The sequence below is a fragment of the Oryctolagus cuniculus genome, chromosome X (assembly GCF_051225735.1).
Source record: "Oryctolagus cuniculus isolate XC-2025 breed Fujian yellow rabbit chromosome X, ASM5122573v1, whole genome shotgun sequence".
Taxonomy (NCBI): Eukaryota; Metazoa; Chordata; class Mammalia; order Lagomorpha; family Leporidae; genus Oryctolagus; species Oryctolagus cuniculus.
This window is the reverse complement of record NC_142888.1, coordinates 107,183,192-107,204,134: the sequence shown is the minus strand read 5'-3', so window position 1 is coordinate 107,204,134 and position 20,943 is coordinate 107,183,192. Positions and strand designations below refer to the sequence as shown.

General features: G+C 46.9%; 1 protein-coding gene and 1 long non-coding RNA gene across 4 annotated transcripts in view; one reads left to right on the top strand and one right to left on the bottom strand.

The window, feature by feature from the left end:
- Positions 1–9,454, top strand: part of LOC127484904 (uncharacterized) — a 36,184-nt gene extending 26,730 nt beyond the window's left edge. For both annotated transcript variants that reach the window (XR_016227812.1, XR_007912129.3), the window contains one exon: positions 9,237–9,454. This is a non-coding gene — a long non-coding RNA (uncharacterized LOC127484904). The remainder of the gene's footprint in view (positions 1–9,236) is intronic.
- On the bottom strand, positions 991–20,407 carry UTP14A (UTP14A small subunit processome component). Of its 2 annotated transcripts, XM_002720288.6 has the most exons (15): positions 20,246–20,407; positions 19,185–19,260; positions 18,382–18,452; positions 17,774–17,838; positions 15,912–16,054; positions 15,485–15,640; positions 10,281–10,400; positions 10,087–10,181; positions 8,416–8,539; positions 8,254–8,331; positions 7,494–7,869; positions 5,995–6,410; positions 4,043–4,236; positions 3,821–3,920; positions 991–1,419 (listed from the first exon to the last, which is right to left on the bottom strand). In XM_002720288.6, the coding sequence occupies exons 1-15, from the start codon at positions 20,269–20,271 to the stop codon at positions 1,147–1,149; spliced, it is 2,313 nt and encodes a 770-aa protein (XP_002720334.3). In that variant the 5' UTR covers positions 20,272–20,407; the 3' UTR covers positions 991–1,146. The 2 variants fall into 2 exon arrangements, with proteins under 2 accessions (XP_002720334.3, XP_089180094.1); XM_089323968.1 differs by lacking the exons at positions 15,485–15,640; positions 15,912–16,054; positions 17,774–17,838; ... (1 more) ...; positions 19,185–19,260; positions 20,246–20,407 and adding an exon at positions 14,980–15,062.
- Between the last annotated feature and the right edge of the window lie 536 nt (positions 20,408–20,943).

Genomic DNA, 20,943 nt, shown 5'->3' with positions numbered 1-20,943 from the left:
TCTGGAGTCCTAGTCCCTACCCAGTCACTAACGTGTGGCACTGGGTATCTCTCTACTCAGATCTTTTGCCAGAAGATTAAGGTATTGGGGCTAGCTACCTTTGAGGTCCCACCATTCTGGAGAGTGGTGTGCTCGACCAAGAGAACCATCCCACTGGTGCGTGGAGTGGTCAGGCATGTGGCCAGGGGTTCTCCATGTCTCTAAGGCTCCTGAAACTGTGTGAAGTGGGGCACGTGTCCGTGCAGTTCTCTGGGTGGGGTCTGTAACGTAACTTTCACTGTCACAGAATGAACCTGCTTGGTCTACAAAGGCTGGGGTGAGTGTGGAAGTCTAAAGCATGAGGCAAGGTGCAGAGGTGGCCCGTGCAGTGGGCTCAGAGGGCTTTCCTCCATTGTTGTTAGGAAGGCAGGCAGGTTCCTGGGCGCTGAGAAGCCCGTGGGAGTACATGGGGCAGAGTGATGCTGGATAAGCTGTCCTTTGAATCAGTGATGAGGAGCTAGCCCTGAGTTAGGAAGGAAACAGGCTTATTTCTGAAACCACGCCCATCTCACTCTGTGAAGTAACCTTAAGACCTCTCTGTCTTGTTGTAAGAGAAGAAAAAGTGCTGGGTACTCAAGATGGCAAACTGTGCAACCCGGGGGCCTCATGGTGTGCAAGGAAGTGAAGGTGGCTCCACCTGGGGACAGACGCCAGCCCCAGCACCGTCCTGGTCTGAGGGTCAGTCTAGGGCAGAATCCAATGGTATGGTTTATATCCTGCTTTCCAAGGTTCAGAGGTCAAAATGCACAGTAGCGTACCACTATCCCTACCTCTTCAAATGGGTCGTTGTGGTGACTTATATCTGACCCGTGGGTCACTAGAGTGAATTTTCTCCACTCTGATTTAGGCTCAGCTGTATAATCCTTGATAAGAAAATGCAAAGCAGGCGCATCCCAAAGTGTGACTTGAAGAAATGGATAGAACTGGGGGACAACACAGCATACACTCTCGTTACATAGATACAAATGGTTTTATTTCTAAAATGTGGCTTAAGTGCACCCTGTGTGCCGAGCTGGTTTTGGAGTTGATCCCGCAGCACCGAGTGACCAGAGGAGGAACAGTCAGGGCTCCCCATCCCGGGCACCAAGATGTCACTTGTCCGGCCATTTAGTCTGCAGTGCTTGTCTGCAGCTGTTTTTTGTGAAGTGTGGACAGTCGTTTTGGATTGCTCTGGATGACAGAGAGATCTGACCTTGGGGAAGAGCGGTAGCCCACATCCTCTGCTTTTATGGGCTTAATGATATGGCCTGGCTTGGTGACAACCTTGGGAGTAGTCAGTTTTTGGAAGGCCCTCTGAGTGTTCCAAGTGGATCCTATAGGGGTCTGGATGGTCCTTTCAAATTGCTGATGGTGGGTGAACGGATACGGAAGCACGTGCACCTGGAAAGGAAGGGAGAAGTGATTTGGTGTGAGCCAGGCTTGGAGCGTTGCTTTTCCCTCTAATGGCTCATCAGGTACTGTCTGGGTAGGGGCCAATTTACAGGGAGACTGCATGAGAGTGAAGCTACCAAGGTCAAGGCATCCCAATGCGCCAAGGTCACCTGAGGGGTCCCGATCTGCCTGAGGACATTTGAGAGCAAGGGTGGGGACAAGTTGAATCAAGACTCCGTGAGGTTTACCCAGTAATTTAGGGGTTGGAAATCTACCCTGGTACTGACCCTCTCTGGGTATAGCTGCTCCAAGCTACTGTCTCAGAGTGGGCTTTCCTGTGTAACGCTGTGACTGTAAGGGTTACCCAGGCACTCATGTGTCCCTGTGGCTTTTATCTGCCCCCTTCAAGCTCTCAATCCCTTTCTGTCTTCTCCCTGATATGCAGGATTATTTTTTTATTTTTATTTATTTATTTTTTTTGACAGGCAGAGTGGACAGTGAGAGAGAGAAAGGTCTTCCTTTTCCGTTGGTTCACCCTCCAATGGCCGCTGTGGCTGGCGCGCTGCAGCCAGCGCATTGCGCTGATCCAAAGCCAGGAGCCAGGTGCCTCCTCCTGGTCTCCCATGCAGGTGCAGGGCCCAAGCACTTGGGTCATCCTCCACTGCCCTCCTGGGCCACAGCAGAGAGCTGGACTGGAAGAGGAGCAACCGGGACAGAATCCGGCGCCCCGACCGGGACTAGAACCTGGTGTGCTGGTGCCGCAGGTGGAGGATTAGCCTAGTGAGCCGTGGCGCTGGCCAGGATTATTATTTTTTAATTTGAAAGGCAGAATTACAAAGAGGGAGAGAAAGGAGGGGAGGGGAAAGGGAGGGAGGGGAAGAGAGAGAGGCAGGCTTTTATGTGCTGGTTCACAATGGCCAGGGTTGGGCCAGGCCAAAGCCAGGAGCCTGGAACTTGATCTGGGTCTCCCACATAGGTGGCAGGGGCCCAGGTATTTGGGTCATTTTCCACTGCTTTCCCAGGCACATTAGCAGGGAGCTAGATCAGAAATGGAGCAGCTAGGACTCAAACCAGAGCTCATATGGGATGCCAGCATCACAGGCAGTGGCTTAACCTGTTGTGCCATAACACTGACTCCAGAATTGATGTTTTGATGAACCCAAAGATACACTCCTGAATCCTGAATTCTACCAGGCTTTCGTGCTTAGCTTCATCCTCTTTTGGCATCACAGAATGCAGCACCGAAGACCCTAGATAATGGCAAGTGTCATCTCTCTTGGACCCAAAGTTTGGGTTACAGAGGGAACTCAACGAGCAGCATGCGAGAACAGAACCAAGCTCTCCTGTATCCTTGCCTGGTAATCCTCCACTCCAGCATAATGCTACTTCAGACACTTAAGTCATCTGTAGACACTTCACCAATGGCCAAAACAAACAAGCAAGCAAGCAAACAGCAGTCTGGGGAAGCAGTCTTTGGAGAGAGTCCATGGAACACTAAAGAGGGGTTAAGTGCATTCTGTCTGGGAGTCCTGGTAGTAGTGAAGGAACCAGGTTTTCTTTAGGTTAAGGGAATGTCCTATTTGAGTTGATGGTTGAGTTGTGCATGTCATCCATGGGGGAAAAAAGAACACCTGGACAAAGTATTCAGTCTCTGGAGTACCCCCCCAAACGAAGCACTTTATCGTACTGCATGTTGGAACCTGCAGCATATAGCTTATTAATAAGATACAGAAAATCAAGGGAGATTCTTGGGAACCTATTTGTCAGTTTGCTGTGGCTGCACTAAAAAATAGGGTGGACCCCAGGAAGGGAAGGGTCAGCTTTATTACAGTCCACACTGGACATGCTCCTACCCCCTGAGCAGCCCATTTTCCCTCTGGGTCGGTACCAAGTTTCTCCTTCAATTCTGTCTCCTCTAACTTCTACTTCATATGACCCCACATGGTAGCCTTCAATATTTTTTGATGACCATGATTCTGTTCACATTTTCTTCTCTCTTTTTAAACACAATTTAAAATCCTTTCACCTTCCTGAATAAGTAGCACTTTTTCTTAACATGTAGCTCAAACCTTCTAGGCTTTGTTTGAGTGCTGACTTGCCTATAGATACCAAGCCCGCAGGACGCTCCTGCTTGGTTGGGCAGGGCCCATTTACACCAGAGTTACCTGGGGGCTTCACCAGGTCTGCAAGGATGATCCTTTAAGTCTAAAGCTTCTTCCGGGTCAGTAATCAAAATGGCAAGGTCTATGTGGAATCATGAATCTCACCAGCAGCCAGTGAAAACAATAGATTTAATTCTGTGGTCAAGATCACACATCCCTCTTGAGCACAGATCACAAGAATACTCCTCTCGAGCAAGAGAGCCAGGCAGCAAAGCGAGCAGGCAGCTAAAGAGCTCTCTACGCCCCACCTGATGAGCCGCTGCGTGGATGTTGCGCTTCTCATTGATAATCACATTTGGTAAATTCTTGTCTTTTCTTGGAGGACCCTCAGGGGCTTTAATGAGAAACCTGGAAAGCAAAACAGCAGGACAAGGAGCATTAAGAACTTAGTCACAAGGGCAGGGAGGGCACGTAAGGGTGAGGTGGGAGAACTTGGTGCCCTTCTGGCAGGCTTTCTAACTTGTGCTTACCGGCGTCTTTTCTTGGCACTGGGCTCCAGGCCCACTCCGCCCCACTCGCCCCAGCCAGGCAGTGTCAGGTCCATATCCTTTGGCTTACTCGCCTCCACGGCTTCCCTCTTCTCTCGCAAGAAGTCTCTGATGACATCGTCCCCAGCAAAAGCTTCCTTTATTATCTGCTTTTGGTCTTTCCCCTCTTCATCTTCCTGGGAAGAAACAAGAGTGAGCTACAGCTTCATGGCTGGAACGCTTGAATTTTGGGTTGTGGCATTTTAGCGCCCCCTAGGGGGAAGTGCTGAACAATGATGGTTTTAATACAAACCAACTGGTAGCCAATCGTGCTCTTAATTTTCTTCTCTCTAGGGCAGGGGTGGGGAACCTTTCTTGTGCCAAGGGCCATCTGGATATTTAGAACACCATTCATGGGCCATACAAAATTATCAACTTAAAATTATCCTGCTATAGATGTATGGAATTTCGAGTCCTGCTTGTGGTTGCCTTGGCAGGGCCAGGGGCAGGACACTTCCCCACCTCTGTTCTAGGCTAAGTGTCCCTAGCTCATTATCATGACACAAATTTATTTTTTTTAAGTTATTTATCTGAAAGGCAGAGTCAGTCTCTCTCTCTGACACACACACATATCATCCATCTGCTGGTTCACTCCCCAAATGCCCGCAACAGCCAGGGCTGGACCAGGCCAAATCAGGAACCAAGAATTCTATCCGCGTCTCCCATGTGGGTGGCGGGAACCTAAGAACTTGGGCCATAATCTGCTGCCTCCCAGACTCATTAGTAGGAAGTTGGAGAGAAAGCAGAGCTGGGATTTGATGCCAGGCACTTGGATATGGGATATGTGAGCATGAGGCAGCTTAACCCACTGTGCCACAATGCCCACCCCATATGACACAATTTTAAGCGTTCAGGAAGAATGCTGAAAGGCAGGGGAAGGAATGACCTGTGTTACTAGCACGAGCTCCAGGTGGCCTGGCCATAGTGTGGGCTTCCTCTAGCTCATATCCCTGAACAGACAGGCACCACTTATTCTAGCGGTTTCAAACACGTACGTGGGGCATCCTGGACTATCTGAGATCCCGCTGAGTAGAGGGAAGCTTTAGTAACTTGTCCTGCCTGGGATCTGGTCAGAGCTTTAGCTGACTCGCTCCCTCTTTCCTCTGAGGGCAGTTGTAGAATCCACAAGGCAAGTTTTGGTGGTTCAGGATTTTAGGATGTGGGGGTCCTGGCAGCACCCACACATGTGCATCTACAGGACTACTTTAAAATTCATGGAAAACTAGAATTAAGAGAGATGTTTACTTTGGTGCAAAAGTCTTTGAAACTGCAGTTTTTTCATAATATGTATTTTCCACAGACTATTTTTGAAGGCCCCTGTATGCATGGATTTCAAAAATTTTTTTTACTCTAAAGATCTCATTTATTTATTTGAAAGGCAGAATTACAGAGACAGAGAAAGAGATGTTCCATTCACTGGCTCACTCCGCAAATGGCCACAATGGCTGAGCCAGGCTGAAACCAGGAGCCTGGAACTCCGTGGGGTTTCCCACATTGGTGCAGGGGCCCAAGGAGTAGGGCCATCTTCCGCTGCTTTCTCAGGTGTATTAGCAGAGAGCTGGATAGGAAGTGGAGCCACCAAGACTCAAACCTGTGCCCACATGGGATGCCAGCACTGGAGGTGGCTGCTTAGCCTACTCTGCTACAGCACTGGCCCCAAAACTGTTTTGCACCAAAATTAATCTTTTAATTCCATTTCCATGAACTTTTCAAGTACTTTCTTATTAAAACTGTCACTGGAACCAACCTGGTTCCATAGTGTTTTGGGTCTCTTAACTCTTGAAATGTGTCCCCAGCAAAACAAAGCCTCACTGATTCTACCCCTGGTGCAAGAAGGAAACTTTCTGCCCCAGCTTGGATTCCATGCAAGGGCCCATGACCCCATCTCTGCTCACCAGCTCCTCTATCGTGGTGGGAACTGTCAAAGACTTCACAGAGGGTGATTCCGTGGTTAGCAGGTTCTGTAGATCAATCATTTGCTCCTTCTTTTTCTTCCCTTTAGGGGCATCTGGCTCATTATCTGGGTTCCTTTCTGACACCTGCCCGTCTAATGCAGGCCCGGGAAGCTCCTTCTGAAAGCATCCTTCTTCACCTAGTTCTTCCAGCTCTTCCAGAGTTTGTACCCTTCTTGGTGTCTGCAGCAACAGGGGTTCCTCTTCTTCTGCGGCAGAGGCAGGGGCTGGCTTCTCTCTCTCAGCCTGGAGAACAGTCTTCGCTGAACTCACTTTGTGCTTCCTGGATTGATGGTTTTCCTTGTTGAGTTTCTGAGACAGTGCCCTCAATTCAGACAGCACCTCCTGGGTGCTCGAATCTAGGGGAGATGATGAAAGCTGTCAGAAAAGGAGGCTTGGAAGCTGCCCTGTCAGTTAGTATTTGTTGAGCACCCACTGGGTGCTAGGTGCCATGCAAGCCATTCTAATAAGGACAAATGGGGACAAGACAATTCTATTTGCTGGGTCTCCTAGAGAGCTCACTGATCACCACCTGTTCAGATGCAGGCCATGGAATTTAGCCGTTAAAAGCAGAATGCTGGGAAGCAGACCTCCTGGCTCCTATTCCCAGCTCTGCCAATGACACACTGAATAATTAGGGCTGTGGCTTAATTCCCCTGTATGAACCTTCTAAATAACATGTCTTTTAAAAACACCATTTTGCCATGTAAAACAGGTTATTGCTGTCATCTACATCCCTTGGTTCCTACAGGAAATCACATCAGACCTGAGAATTCAGCCAGATGGCCAGGTGATTTCTGAATGCAGGCAGTTTCCTAAGCAGGCTTGAAAATGTCCTGCTTTATCCCCAGAATAGGAATCCTGCTAAGTCTCAAGGATACAAACATTGTTGGTATAGAATCTCTTTAAGATACCAGGTAGAACATACAACGTACAGAGTCTGAGTGTGAAGTCACAATTCTAATTCGCCATGTAGCCCTTTGTTTCTGTAAAGGTTCATGCTGTGTGGCCTAGCGCTATGAAGTGCTAAAAGTGCCACTCCTGCTTTACAATCAAAATGACAAGCTCCAGCAATTTGGAGCCATTTCATAATGTCTCTCAGCGCACCTAGATGTGCCTATAGATGCAGGCAGCTTTTCAGATCTGCTATCCCACCAGAGGCACATCTGTGAGTTTTGAGCAGCACCCAGGATCCTAGTCACATCCGCCCTTAAAAGAGAGTCTCGTCATGTCTGAGGACAGGCAGAAAATCCGCCTGAACATATTGTACACCCAGAGGACTGCTTTTAGAGAAAATGGCTACTGTGAGCCTGACTGCTGTTCAAGGACGAGTCCCCAGAGCGGCCTCACCGTCCCGGTGCAGCGGGTGTGGCTGGGCCCTGTTCCCTCACGGGGCGTCCACAGCACGAAGCAGCCCTCCCTCGCACTTCATCCCAGCTCACCTCTGGCTTCCTGACCGGAAGCTGGCTCAGCCCTTTTCCTAAGGGACCTCCTTTCTTCGAATTCTTTCAACAAAGTTTCTTCCTCCGGCACCGGCCTTTCATCTTCTTCACTTTCAGCACTCTCAGGGGCCCCAGGCTGAGGCTGTTGTTGTTCAGGGTCCTGCTGGGTTCCAGGCTCTCTTGCGTCACTGGCGCAAGCCCTGAGCATCCAGGGATTTGGTCCGTCTGCACTCATCTGCACCTCATTCACTGCATCAGGGACAAGTTCTTCCTCTTCTTCGGCACCCCCCTCCTCCTCCTCACTCATGGAGGCTGCCTGGAGTTTCTGTGTCAGTTCTTTGTTCTTGGCTAACTGCTCCTGCATAGCTTGGCGAGCCTGGAGAAGGGAGGCACAGCACGGAACCCTGTTATTAGTGACCACAACACCCTTTTCCCAGTCTGTTTTTAAAAGCCGCCTCCCCTCGATTCGACTTATTAAGTATTTCTTTCTGGTATCGCCTGTTTATGCTGTGCATATACCACCGGACTTGGCCTCCGATGCTGTACATATACCACTGGACTTGGCCTCCGATGCTGTACATATACCACTGGACTTGGCCTCCGATGCTGTCTCCCTTTCATATCTCCTTCTCTGATGCTTTTTGGGATGTTCTGGTTTCCCATTCATCCTCATGGTTCTTTTCCACCTCTGCTTCTGCTAGCACCCTTCTATACTGGCTTGCCTTTCTTTCCTCCAGTTTCACTCTGAATGTTGTCTTACCTCCAGGTCGTATTTGGCCATAATTGCCTTTGACTTGGCCCATTTTCCACTGTTCTGGTGCTTAAGGCTCATTCGTTCCTGAAAATAAAGAACAGAGTGATCTCCTTAGTTCCTTCCAGGGAACGTGGGTTCTAAGGGGGTGGGGTCAAGAGGCAACCTCACCATCATTCTGGCCTTTTCCATTTTTTCCAGTTCTTCCAATGCAGCAATTGGATTAACCTTCCGCAGTTGTTCAAACTCTTTGAGCGCTTTCTTGGCTTTTCCTTTCCTCACAATTTTGTGATATCTGTAGACATGCAGAGGGGTAGGAGGGAAGAGTTTGGAGATTTAACTGAAGCATTGATGCCATGCATAGAAGAGTGCCCATATTACTGAAAGGGTTTCCCTATGCAAGGGCTAAAATGGACATCCTAGAGCTAGCTGACTATGGGAGAGGGAGTGGGTTGAGGGATGCCAGGACTGTTGGTCCCTATAGCCCCCAGGGACACACCCATGCAAAGCCCAAGTAAGAAGTAGAACCAGTTCCAAAAATCTAAAAAAGCAGGTAGGAAGCCCTACTGGCCTTACTAACTATGGAACTCACAACTCATTCTGCAGTCTTGAAAGAGAGAAAGTAAGGCAAGAATTACAGGAGCTGGTGTTGTGGCATAATAGGTAAAGCCACCACCTGCAATGCCAACATCCCATATGGGTGGTGGTTCAAGTTCTGGCTGCTCCACTTCTGAGCTCCCCTGGAAAAAGCAGTGGGAGATGGCCCAAGTCTTTGGGCCCCTGCACCCACATGGGAGACCCAAATGAAGCTTCTGGCTCCTGAATTTGGAATGATTCAGCCCTGGCTGTTGCAGCCATTTGGCGGGGGGAGGGGGAGGGTGTGTGTGTGTCAACAAGTGGATAGAAGATACTTCTCTCAGGGCTGGTGCCTGTGGCGCTGGCGTCCCATATGGGCGCCAGTTCTAATCCCAGCTGCTCCTCTTCCAATCCAGCTCTCTGCTATGGCCTGGGATAGCAGTAGAAGATGGCCTATGTCGTTGGGCCCCTGCACCCAGGTGGGAGACCAGGAAGAAGCTCCTGGCTTTGGATCGGCGCAGCTTCAGCCATTGCGGCCATCTGGGGAGTGGACAAGCGGATGGAAGACCTCTCTCTCTGTCTCTACCTTTCTCTGTAACTCTTTCAAATAAATAAAATAAATCTTTAAAAAACACTTGGCCAGCGCAGCGGCTCAATAGGCTAATCCTCTGCCTGCGGCGCTGGCACACCAGGTTCTAGTCCCGGTCAGGGTGCCGGATTCTGTCCCGGTTGCCCCTCTTCCAGGCCAGCCCTCTGCTATGGCCAGGGAGTGCAGTGGAGGATGGCCCAAGTGCTTGGGCCCTGCACCCCATGGGAGACCAGGAGAAGCACCTGGCTCCTGCCTTCGGATCAGCGCGGTGCGCCGGCCGTGGCAGCCATTGGAGGGTGAACCAACGGCAAATGGAAGCCCTTTCTCTCTGTCTCTCTCTCTCACTGTCCACTCTGCCTGTCAAAAAACAAAACAAAACAAAACAAAACAAAAAAACAAAACCTCAAAAAAAAGGATATCTCTCTTTAACTGTCAAATAAATCAATAAATCTTAAAAAAAAAAAATGGCAAGACCAAGAATTAAAGCACAGTTGAAGGAGAGGGCATTACTGAGATAGGCAAAACCACATGAACATTTGGGGAAAAAAGAGCTAGTCGCTCCTATTTGAGACCTCTTTTACAGAGCCCCAAACTGGACCACCGCATCAAAGTTTGTCTCCAAAGAACTCATGATTAGTCACGGCACAGCACTTTATTAGAACTAAAGGCCTCCTTACTTTTTGCTTTTGATTTTCTTTTCTCTTCGAGCTCTGGCCTCATAGTAGGACTGTAGCGCTCGGGCCCGCTGAAGCTCTGCTCGGCGCATCTTAGCCTGCGAACAAATGATACTTACGGTGATTCTTGGGCTTGAGGCCAGATGCTGGCAGAAGCATAGCATGCCAGGGCATGTCAAAGGGCCCACGACACTTACCTCTTCCAGGCTCATGGCTTTGAGAGAGGCCTTTTCCACAGGGGTCAGTAAAGGATCCGTCACTGGCTGCTTGTTCTTATGGAGGAGGTTAAAAACTTCCTGCTCCAGGGGGGTTCTTGCCTTAAGAGGTAAGAGTATTCGAAATCTTAAGCCAGTGTCTTACAGTTCTCTCTCTTTACATTCCTATGACTGGCTAATTTATGGCATTATAACTATAGTTACCAACTGGATAGGACTGGCTGTTAGAGCAAGAGAAAAACGTTCCAGTCTTACTGTTTAAATGAAGCCTCATTTTATTCTGATTTAAGAAAACTTCAGCAAGGGGACACTAAGACTATTCTCTAATATTACTCAGGGGATCACTCTGTGTTTGGGTTACCAATATGTGCATAACAGAAATCCATTCTCTTAAGAATCTAAGAGGTAAAGGCTGGCAGGACAGAGGAACAGCATCACCAGACTGCTGATAGTTCAAAAAGATGCTTTATCTCTGCTGTGGCCTGGGAAAGCAGTAGAAGATGGCCCAATGCCTTGGGCCCCTGCACCCACGTGGGAGACCTGGAAGAAGCTCCTGGCTCCTGGCTTCGGATCAGCACAGTTCCAGCCGCAGCAGCCAACTGGGGTGTGAAGCAGCGGAAAGAACACCTCTCTCTCTCTCTGCCTCTCCTCTTTCTGTGTAACTTCGACTTTCAAATAAATAAATCTTAAAAAAAAAAAGCTTTAAACTGATTTGAGAAGCAGAGAAAGCTCCCATCCACTGGTTTTACCCTCTAAATGCCCACAATAGCCAAGGCTATTGGGAACCAGCAACACAATCCAGTTCTCCCATGTGGAAAGCAGGAACCCAGTCACTTGAGCCAGCACTGCTGCCTCGCAGGGTCTGCATTGGTAGGACGTGGCGTCAGGAGGCAGAGCTGGTAGTCAAACCCAAGTCTTCCAGTTTGGAATGTGGGCATCTTAACCTCTAGCCTAAATGCCCACCCTGAAACAGTCTTTAAGGGAAGCTTCATTATAGCAATCGGAGAGTCCTAATTACAAGGCAATAGGTCTGCTTCAAATATACATAACAATACAGGGGCTGTTTTGTTATTGCCTATCAAAATTGCAGTAAGGAACTGGTGCTTAGCCTAGTAGTTAAGAAGCCCATGTCGGCCGGCGCCGCGGCTCACTAGGCTAATCCTCCGCCTAGCGGCGCCGGCACACCGGGTTCTAGTCCCGGTTGGGGCGCCGGATTCTGTCCCGGTTGCCCCTCTTCCAGGCCAGCCCTCTGCTGTGGCCCGGGAGTGCAGTGGAGGATGGCCCAGGTGCTTGGGCCCTGCACCCCATGGGAGACCAGGAAAAGCACCTGGTTCCTGGCTCCTGCCATTGGATCAGCGCGGTGCGCCGGCCGCAACGCGCCGGCCGCGGCGGCCATTGGAGGGTGAACCAACGGCAAAGGAAGACCTTTCTCTCTGTCTCTCTCTCTCACTGTCCACTCTGCCTGTCAAAAAAAAAAAAAAAAAAAAAAAGAAGCCCATGTCCACATCGAAATACCTGGGTTCAATTTTCAGCTTCCTGCCAATGCAGACACTGGGAGGCAGCAGTGATGGCTCAAGTAACTAGGTTCCACCACCCAAATGGCACACCTGAACTCTGACCTGGTTCCTGGTTTTGGTCTCATTCCATCCCTGACTGTTGTGAGCATTTGGGGAGTCAACTGGTGGATGGAGTGCTCTTTCTCTGCTTCTGTCTCTCAGCCTCTTAAATAAATAAAATAATATTTCTGGATGGAAGGGACGGTTGGGTCTTAACCATTTTTACCGAAGGCAGTATAACCAGGAAATACATCGACACAATGGCTCAGAGAACCTCAACTTTTTTTTAACCATAGCCAACTGCAGTGAATCATTTATGTGTTCTTGATATCATGAATTACTGATGAAAATAAATGAGAAAACATGGCAATCTAGACACATTCTACAAACTTACTTAATGGTTGGGTGTATGTTTTAATTTCCTGAGCACAAAAGGACACTGCCTTTAAAAATAATTGACATTCATGTAACTACCTGCTTCCTGACAGTTCAAACTTGACTCATTCTCTAACCTTGGCTCCAATTCCTCGGTTTCCAGTTAACTGTGCACTCTAGGTAGAGTCTACATATAAGAAATGAATGGATTGTGAACCAGTTATTTCATATGTCAACAAAAGACCGTTTGCTGCTTGGCTGAAAGTGTGCAGATAGCTAAAGTAATCAGCCTGATCATGCCATGGGCCACTCCAGCAAGGCACAGATGGCCCCAGACAACAGAGCCAATTTCAAACCTCACACATGTATTACGTGTGGTTTTCTTCCATAGCCACACACATCCTGGTCACCATCAAATTTACAAATATCTGGACAAGCACACCAACACACATCATGCTATACAGTGCTATTGATTTAACCATAAACCTATTCTACTGGATACTGAAGGTGCTTATTTTTCCATTTTTAGTATTTGCAGTAGTGATCAATCACAGGCCACAAAGTGATTTATACTACAATGCTGTGATCTGCAGTTCAATTCACAAACATTGATTGATTGCAGCTACATTCCCAGCACTTGTGTGGGGTGCTAGGCGTACACAATTAAGACAGTTCCTGTCCTCACAGAGCTTACAGCCTTTCAGTGCAAAAAGAAACACACCTGAACACCACCACCAATGTAACAGGCTAAAAATCATTTAGGGTTATTCACAGAAGGAACCATTAATTCTGATTAGGAAGTGAGTTAGGCTTGGGGAAGGAAGTAAGTTTTCTGAATTGGACTGTAAGGTCTAAGTACCATTCTGTCAGGAGAACAACGTGTGTGCAGGGTAGCTAAAAAGCAAAGTGCTTTCATTTTATTCTACAGGTGAGAGAGCCTTTGAAAGCTGTTAAGCAGCAGAGTGGCAATCGGGTTTTTTGTTTCAGAAAGAAAATCCTGGGGAGAGTGTTGAGGATACATGCAAAGTCCCACATGAAAGGGGATGAGGGTCTCTATCAGGGGTGTGAAAACAAAAAATGTAAAGAGAAAACGGGTCTGAGAGCCATTACAGACAGAATTTATAGGACTAGCCAAGTGTATGGGCTGGGGCGGGAGGGCAGTGAAGGGGATAATAGAAATCAGATGACTGAGGTTTCCAACCCAAGGGACTAGGGCAGGGAGTTATGCTGCTCACCGAGTTACAAAATGGAGGCGGTGCTGTCGGGTTTGGGAGGCTGGAGAAAGGAAATGGGAAACTTCGTTTGGCCTAAGTTCAAGGTGCATATGTGGGAGACCTAGGCAATGTCTGCTCATCACAGGGAATATGGGATTGGAGTTTGGAAGCAACAGGGCTTGAAGGTGGCAGAGCAGACACTAGCTCTTCCCAGTGCACATTCTTCCTCATCAGAAAACAAGATTTACTTCATTTTTAAAAGCTTAAAATCTAATTTCACTGTTGAAAAAAATCAGTTTCACACCCTGGGTTAGATAAAGGGCTGTCTTTTCGTAGCCTTTTAAATGCTAGTGTCGGGGCTGGCGCCATGGCATAGCAGGTAAAGCCATCACCAGCAGTGTTGGCATCCCATCTGGGTGCTGGTTCAAGTCCTGGCTGCCCCTCTTTCAATTCAGCTCTCTGGTATGGCCTGGGAAAGCAGTGGAAGATGGTCCAAGTGCTTGGGCCCCTGCACCCATGTGGGAGACCTGGAAGAAGCTCCTATTCCTGATTGGCTCAACTTTGGCCATTGTGGCCACTTGGGGAATGAACCAGTGGATGGAAGACCTCCCTCCTCCCTCTCTCAAATAAATAAATCTTAAAAAAAAAATAAAATGCTAGTGTTATGTTGTAAATTTCCAATCTCCAATAGGGACACGTGGCTGCACTTTCTAGCAGTAGAACCCTCACAGCCTCCTTTGTGAAGGTGGGTTGAGTGACCAAGGTTTTGAGAACACTTTGGGAAATGCTAGTGAGACTAACAGCAGAGGGAGGCAGAGGAGGCAGAGAAGGGATCTGAAGTCATTTCTAGCACTTTGCAGTTTACAAATGCTTTCTCATGCATGATCACATTTAGTTCATCTCAGCTAGAATTTTCATGAAATTTTAGGAAGCTGGACCAAAACTATAGTGCACGCTTTTTTGCTTCTCAATCAAAATCTCAGAAACCATAATATTTACTAGTCCTTGGTACTTATTCACCCTAAGTTGTAAGGACACTGGGAGTTGCTAGCCAAATAGCACCCCCTGAACTAAGTATAAGCACTCCCTTATCTCTTTCCTGTGCTGCATGGATGCAATTTTAGAACGAATGAATGGCACAGTGTGTTCACACACAGCATCTGGGCCTGGCTCTGTCCTGAAGAGGTTGTAGAATTCTTAATGTAACCTCCTCCACCCATCTCAATTTAATAACCAAACTGGCACTCTGCTGCCGTCTCCAAGGTTACGCTGTCATTTGGAAAAAGCAAGGTGCAGAAGTGTGTAGTAGCATACTACTACTTTTTCAATTAAAAATGGAGGTAATAACCATGAAGATATAAATAAAACTGTGTCAACAAGCACAATGAAAAACTTAGCAAAGTAAATTACTTCTGGGTAAGTATCGGGGAAACAATGAGTAGATGGGGGCAGGGGTGGGGTCAGACTTGTCACTGTATTTTCTATACTTTATCATACTGTATTTTCTATATTTTTGAATCCTGCAAATTATATTACCTCTGAAATTTTTTTCTAAAGTCTCCCTTCATCCTGCAGCCACTTTAAACCTGATCTCTTTTTCATGTAGAAAGGGAAGCATCCTAGAAAGAGAATGGTAGTGACTTCAAAAACATCGTCAGACATAGTTTATCCCCATAATCAGCAACTGCTTGTTCAATTTTCAGCTATCTTGGCAAACAATGTTTATTTTAATTTCCCTAGGATCAGAATGTGGCTTTAAATGCTTTTAAAAAATTGCTCTTTTAAAAAAAGAAAACGTGGTTATAGTCCCTCCATGTTGGCAGGTGTTTTAACATAAAAATACAGAAACAGCCAAGGACTATATACTACAAGTGAATGAATGAAGATGCTACCCCACTTTTCCCCTTTCTGCTGGCCGAACTAAAATGATGTAAGCTGGGATTTAGGCTTCTTCTGTCCAATCAAATCAACTGTAGGCTCTGAAATCTTCACGTTGCGCAACATTACCTTTCAAGGTTCAGTTTCGTTTTGTCGTACTTACCTTCCAGCCGCTGAGCACATGTTCAATGGGAGCAATGGCTGCCTGCTCCTTCTCCAGGGGAAACACCAGCTGCTTTGCTTGCCGGTTCTTGAGAACAATAGGATCCCATTTGGAGAGGACTTTGGAGGTTTTATTGAATGCCACTTCTCTGTGGATCTGAAGCAGGCAAAGCACATAAGAGTCATGAGATCAAGCATCAAACTCAAGGGAGTAACAAGAAAGTAGGAGGCGATGTTTCTTAGCCCCAGAAAGATCAGGCTGCTGGAGACTAGTTCTGGCTTACCTCTCAGGACTGCAGTCTGCCTTAGATTATTTTCAATCTTGCCCATGGTGAGGAAACCAGAACTTCCCCTCCTTTTACATTAACCCCTTTTCCCTTGTCAACTCAGTTTCTTCCCAACAGTGGACCACTTTCTCTGTGACTTACCCGTTCAACCTCTTCTTTGTTAAGGGGTAATTCCAGAGTCTTCTTTGATTTGACTCTGTTCAGTTGCTTTTTCACGGTGGCCAATGAGGATGAAGTTTTAACAGGCTCAATGAGATCTGAAAGGCCCAGCCTTTCTCCTGATCCTGTATAAAGACCAAACCTTCTGGTCAGAGAAGTGAGGCAAAAATCTTAATATAATATAATATAATATAATATAATATAATATAATATAATATGAAGAGCCAGTAGAAAATGCTGGTAGACTGGGGAAATGTGCAAAGCAGCAGGAATAATCCCCTTACTTCAATCCCCTATTCCCCCCAGTAGCAACGCCATCTCTCTCCTACAGTCCCCAGTGTGTTGGGCAGAAGAGTGGAGAAAAACAGTTATTCAGATAATAGACATTTGTTCTTCCACTGGTCTTTCTGCTTTCATTCTTGACCCATGGAAACTCATTCTTCATGGAGCAGCCAAAGTGACATTTTAAAAATCCAAGTCATAGTATGTCATGACCTTGCTGAAAATCCTCCAATGATTCCCCATGATATTTGTCTTCTCATTAACCCAAAGGACACAGTCTTGTGGAGTCTAGTCCCGGTCTGCCTCTCTGACTTCATATCATTCCCCACCTCCACTAGGCTCTAGTCACACCGGCCTTCTTCCTAGCCTTCAAACATGTTTTCACGATCTTCCTTAACCCAGTATGTCCCAAGTTTTCAATTCTGTTGAGTATTTCAATGACCTAACAGGTATTTCAAAGCTACCATACTGCTCAATTTTAGTCTGTATACAGCAGTCCCGTATGTAGCAGGGTAGGACATGATAGGTTAAAGCTTTTACATAAGTTGCACCCTTGCCTGGAATGCTTTTGCCCATCTTTGTATAGTTGATTTTTCTTGTCATTCATATCTCAGCTTGAATTTTGCTTCTTCAAGGATCTTTTATGACCAACCCATCTATAGTAGCTAATTCAGTCACTTAATTATATCATTTTAATTCTCTTATTTGCCACCCCCCCATATAAGCCCCATAAGATCACATCTTAATTCTACTGCAGCCTTAGTATCTAGAACAGTGCATGCTACTGATACACAGAAGTATAATACCTGAATAAATAAGCTTGGAATACATGTTACTCACTTCAGGTTACATTGCCAGCTACTATATCCCCCTCCCCTCATTCAAGCTACCTAAGTTGAATATGGTAAAAAGGGTTTGGTCTGTAGACTTATATTAAAATTCTAATTCTGCCATTTACTGGATCATATATTCTCAATGGGGTAATATTGCCCTCCTACCCCTACACAGAGGGGATGAGAATTGGTTCTTTGGTAAGGAAGATGTGAAAACAGTCATAGATATTACTAATTTTTGTATCTCTCCAAGGCTCAATTCTGTCCAACAACATTTTATTTCTTATTATTTGATTTGTTAGGGTGGGATGAAGCAGTGAAGAAAAAATTACCTAAAAAGGTTCCTCAGGGGGAGCAATACAGAAAGAGTGCAAAAATACAAAATACTGAACGAGGCAAAGGCCCTGGAAGATGTAACCTGGCCTGAACTTCAGCAGAAGGGATAAGTTCCCTGTCCAAACTCAAGAGTGTAATGAAGTCATGACTATTAAAGAGCTCTACAAATGTGTAGCAGGACTAAGCCAGTAAGAGGCAGCTGTCTATTCCGGAAGTATTTCATCAAGCCCCTTTCTAGGAGACTTTCTAGCCTTTCTGCTAGAAATGGAGGAGACGCAAGAGCCTCTGATCACCCTTCTTCAACCACTCTCACGGCAAATAGTTATGGGGGATGATAGGGAGGGGACCACTCCACAGGCTCCAGGCACAGACATTTTTCTTTGTTCAACTTACCTTCACAACTGACATTGAACTCTGATACCTTCAGACTAGCCTCAGATCGTTCAGTCAATTTCCGCCTGAAATTAGGCAAAAGAAGATAATAGGAATGAACCCACTTTCTTGGGGGGACAAACACTTCTCTTTGCTTTGTAGGATCAGGTTTTGTCACAAAGCAACCAGGAAATCTGTTCCTAACCTGGATTTGGTAATCTAACCCTCAGCTTTTCTTTATGCATATTTAACCCCTCAAAAAACAAGGTCACAGAAGGTAGGTATACTGGAAAAAAAACTGGACTTGGATTCAGACACACCTAAGGTCTGAATCCTGAATCTGCTGCTTAGAGGCCAAGTGACCTTGGAGTAAGTCCATTCACTTCTCTAATGGGGATAAATAATGACCATTCAATGCCTCAGAAGATTGTAAGTATAGATTAGGACTCTAAACGCATGAAGGTCTGACACAGTAACAGTAATAAGAATAATAGCCAACAATGACATAATGCTTCCTACACGCTAGGCACCAATGTTTGATATTTAGTTTAGGCACTCAATGAATGTTAGCTGCAGAGCTCCATGGAATCAGCTAGCTGTCACTCGCCCAAACCAAGGCAAACTTTTACCTGTTCTTTCCATCAAGGGAACTGATTGCTTCCAGAAGCTTTTGATGCTTTCTCTCTTCATCACTGTCCCCCTAGGCACAGAAAAGAGAAAACTATTACAGTGATGATGAGGGAGCAGACAACACGGAAATTGAGGGCCGTGTCAAATTTCTCTTTCAGTCAGTGGAGAACTGAGGAATCGGACAATATGTGGAGTGAGGCATTCTGGTTCAAAGAACTTCAAAATCCACACTCCCCCATTATAAGGTATATAGATCCTTAGTAAGTGGTGAGCTGATGTCATGCGTCTGTCCTAACTTGTCTTGGGAGGCAAAGAGCTTAGAGTGATGTTTCTCTATAGAATGTACTTGTATAGTGTGGTCTGACACAGAAACTCTGACAGGTGGTATAAAGTTACAGCCACAGTTAACTCTGGTGTCTCTTCCTAGGTAGAAAATAACAACTGTCACTGAAAAAGGCAAAGAAAAAACCCTCCATACTATTAAAGTATCTATCTATCTATCTATCTATCTATGTATATTTCAGTCAGATTAAGTAACTCTACAGAGATCCAGACTTGGGGAAATCATATAATGAGGACCATGTGTTTTGGTGTTATAAACTAAAGCAACTTGAGGACACTGATTGTAACTTACAGTCTTCAACTTTACATAGCACTCACTACAGGGTATTATACATGAAGCTCTAAGTAACTAATTTATTCAAGAACTGGACAGACACACGGAGAATGCTGTCATCCTTTTCCTTCCCAGGAATGGGCAGGCTACCCTAATCTCCAGGGCGTTTTAGTAGCTGTCACCCACCTCATCGTCACTGGCGCTCAAGGGGTAGTCCTTTGGCAAATCCACTAGTTCTTCCTGCTGGCTTAAAGCCAAAAGGCTGTCAAAAGAGGCAACAGAAAATATTATCATTTGGAATAATTTTTCTTCTATTAAAATGAGCTCTAAAACAAGAATAGTCCTATGCTTTGGAAAAAGTACAAAAGTGTTGCAAACTTAGAAGCCATTCATCGTCTCCAAGAGGTGAGCAGTGGTCTGGTGATACCCATAAAGAGCTGCATGAAACAAGATCTAACACTCTTCAGTGGTTGCCACTGAGTTTCCCACTGACCTCTGAGAAGCTGTAAAAATGGCAGACTCTAGCAAAGGTGGCAGAAGCCACTGTGGCTGGTCCTTGAGACAGGCAGTTAAATGACCAATTTCTCTACGCATCTTCCTCAGCAGACACCTCGAGAGACACGGCCTATTCAAAACTGTTACCTTGCTCACTTGTTGCTAGGGACGGGCAAACAGGGAATTGGCCAGAAGCAGCAGAGGTGGCCATTTTCCCTGGTGCTTCACCAAAGAGACTGGTACCCAGATACATAATGTCGAGTTTCCCATTAACTAACAATCTGTATCAGCTTTTGCAAGGCAAACATTACTAAATGGACTGCTTTGAGTCCCCTCTGTGGGGAACTAAACATCAGAGGAGTAAAAACATCTTGGAAGACTACAGTAAGGAAAGGTTTCCAGGATGCGGGGAAGTTCAGAACGCCTGCACCACCTACGCCGAGGGTGAGAGCAGGCCGCGGCAGGGGCAGAAAGGGGAGTCACGTGACAAGGCAAGTGCAACACAGTAATGTAGCTGTGCAGGGAGAACCCATATCAGAACCGTCAGGGATGCTGCTAAGGGCTGAGGAGCAGAGCGAGCCAAGCAAAATCACCGGGCTTTAAAGGACTGGTCGCGGAAATATGAACTAGTAGCAAAACCTTAGCAGAAGAACCACTGCCGTCTGTTAAAAGGTGGCTCCCACGCCTTAAAAGCCAGGGAATCTGGCCGCCGACGAAGATTCAGAAATCCCCATCCCTTATTCACCGCTCACCTCTCCGCATCCCGGACCGCGCTCATCTCGGCAACCTTCCCCTTCTCACATGGGAGAGCGGAAGGCGAAAGGCCAGCGATTTCCGTGCCGGCCGCAAAGCGATTTCAGTTTCCGCCAGTCGCGCGCGACAGGCCACGTCACTTCCGCCCGGTGCGAGGCCAATGAAAGACTCAGGCGGCCTTGGGGAAGGGCCTGCGGGACACCGGGAGCCTGTCAGTGGGCGGGGTTTGGCTTTCCCACCCACCCCGGCCACCCACTCCGCCAGTCTCTGGTTCGCCCCGGGCCGGCTTCTAAATCCTTGGTTTCCTCGTGGCCCAACGCGGGTGAGCTCAGGGCGAGGGTGCTGCTCTGGGATGCCCTGGGCTGGAGCTCGAGCTTTCTTGTCCCTGCCTGATCCAAAAGGAGAGACTGTAGCGCCCTGCAAGCGCACCGCGGGCCGTCGCGAGGCTTTATTGAACCCCGGGGAAGCGGCCAGCGTTGGGTGGGGTTTCGGAAGTAAGGGCGAACCGTCCTTTCTTCCCATCTGAAAGGAAGAGTCCCCTCTTTTCCTCCTCAGCAAAATATCGGTCAAAAATGGACTGTGACAGTAGCTACACGTTCTCACCTCCCATCAGCTCTAAACAAATGAAAACAATAGAAAAGTAGTACGTGAAAATATTCTTGTTCTTATTTTTTAAGCCATGCCCATTTTGCTTTTG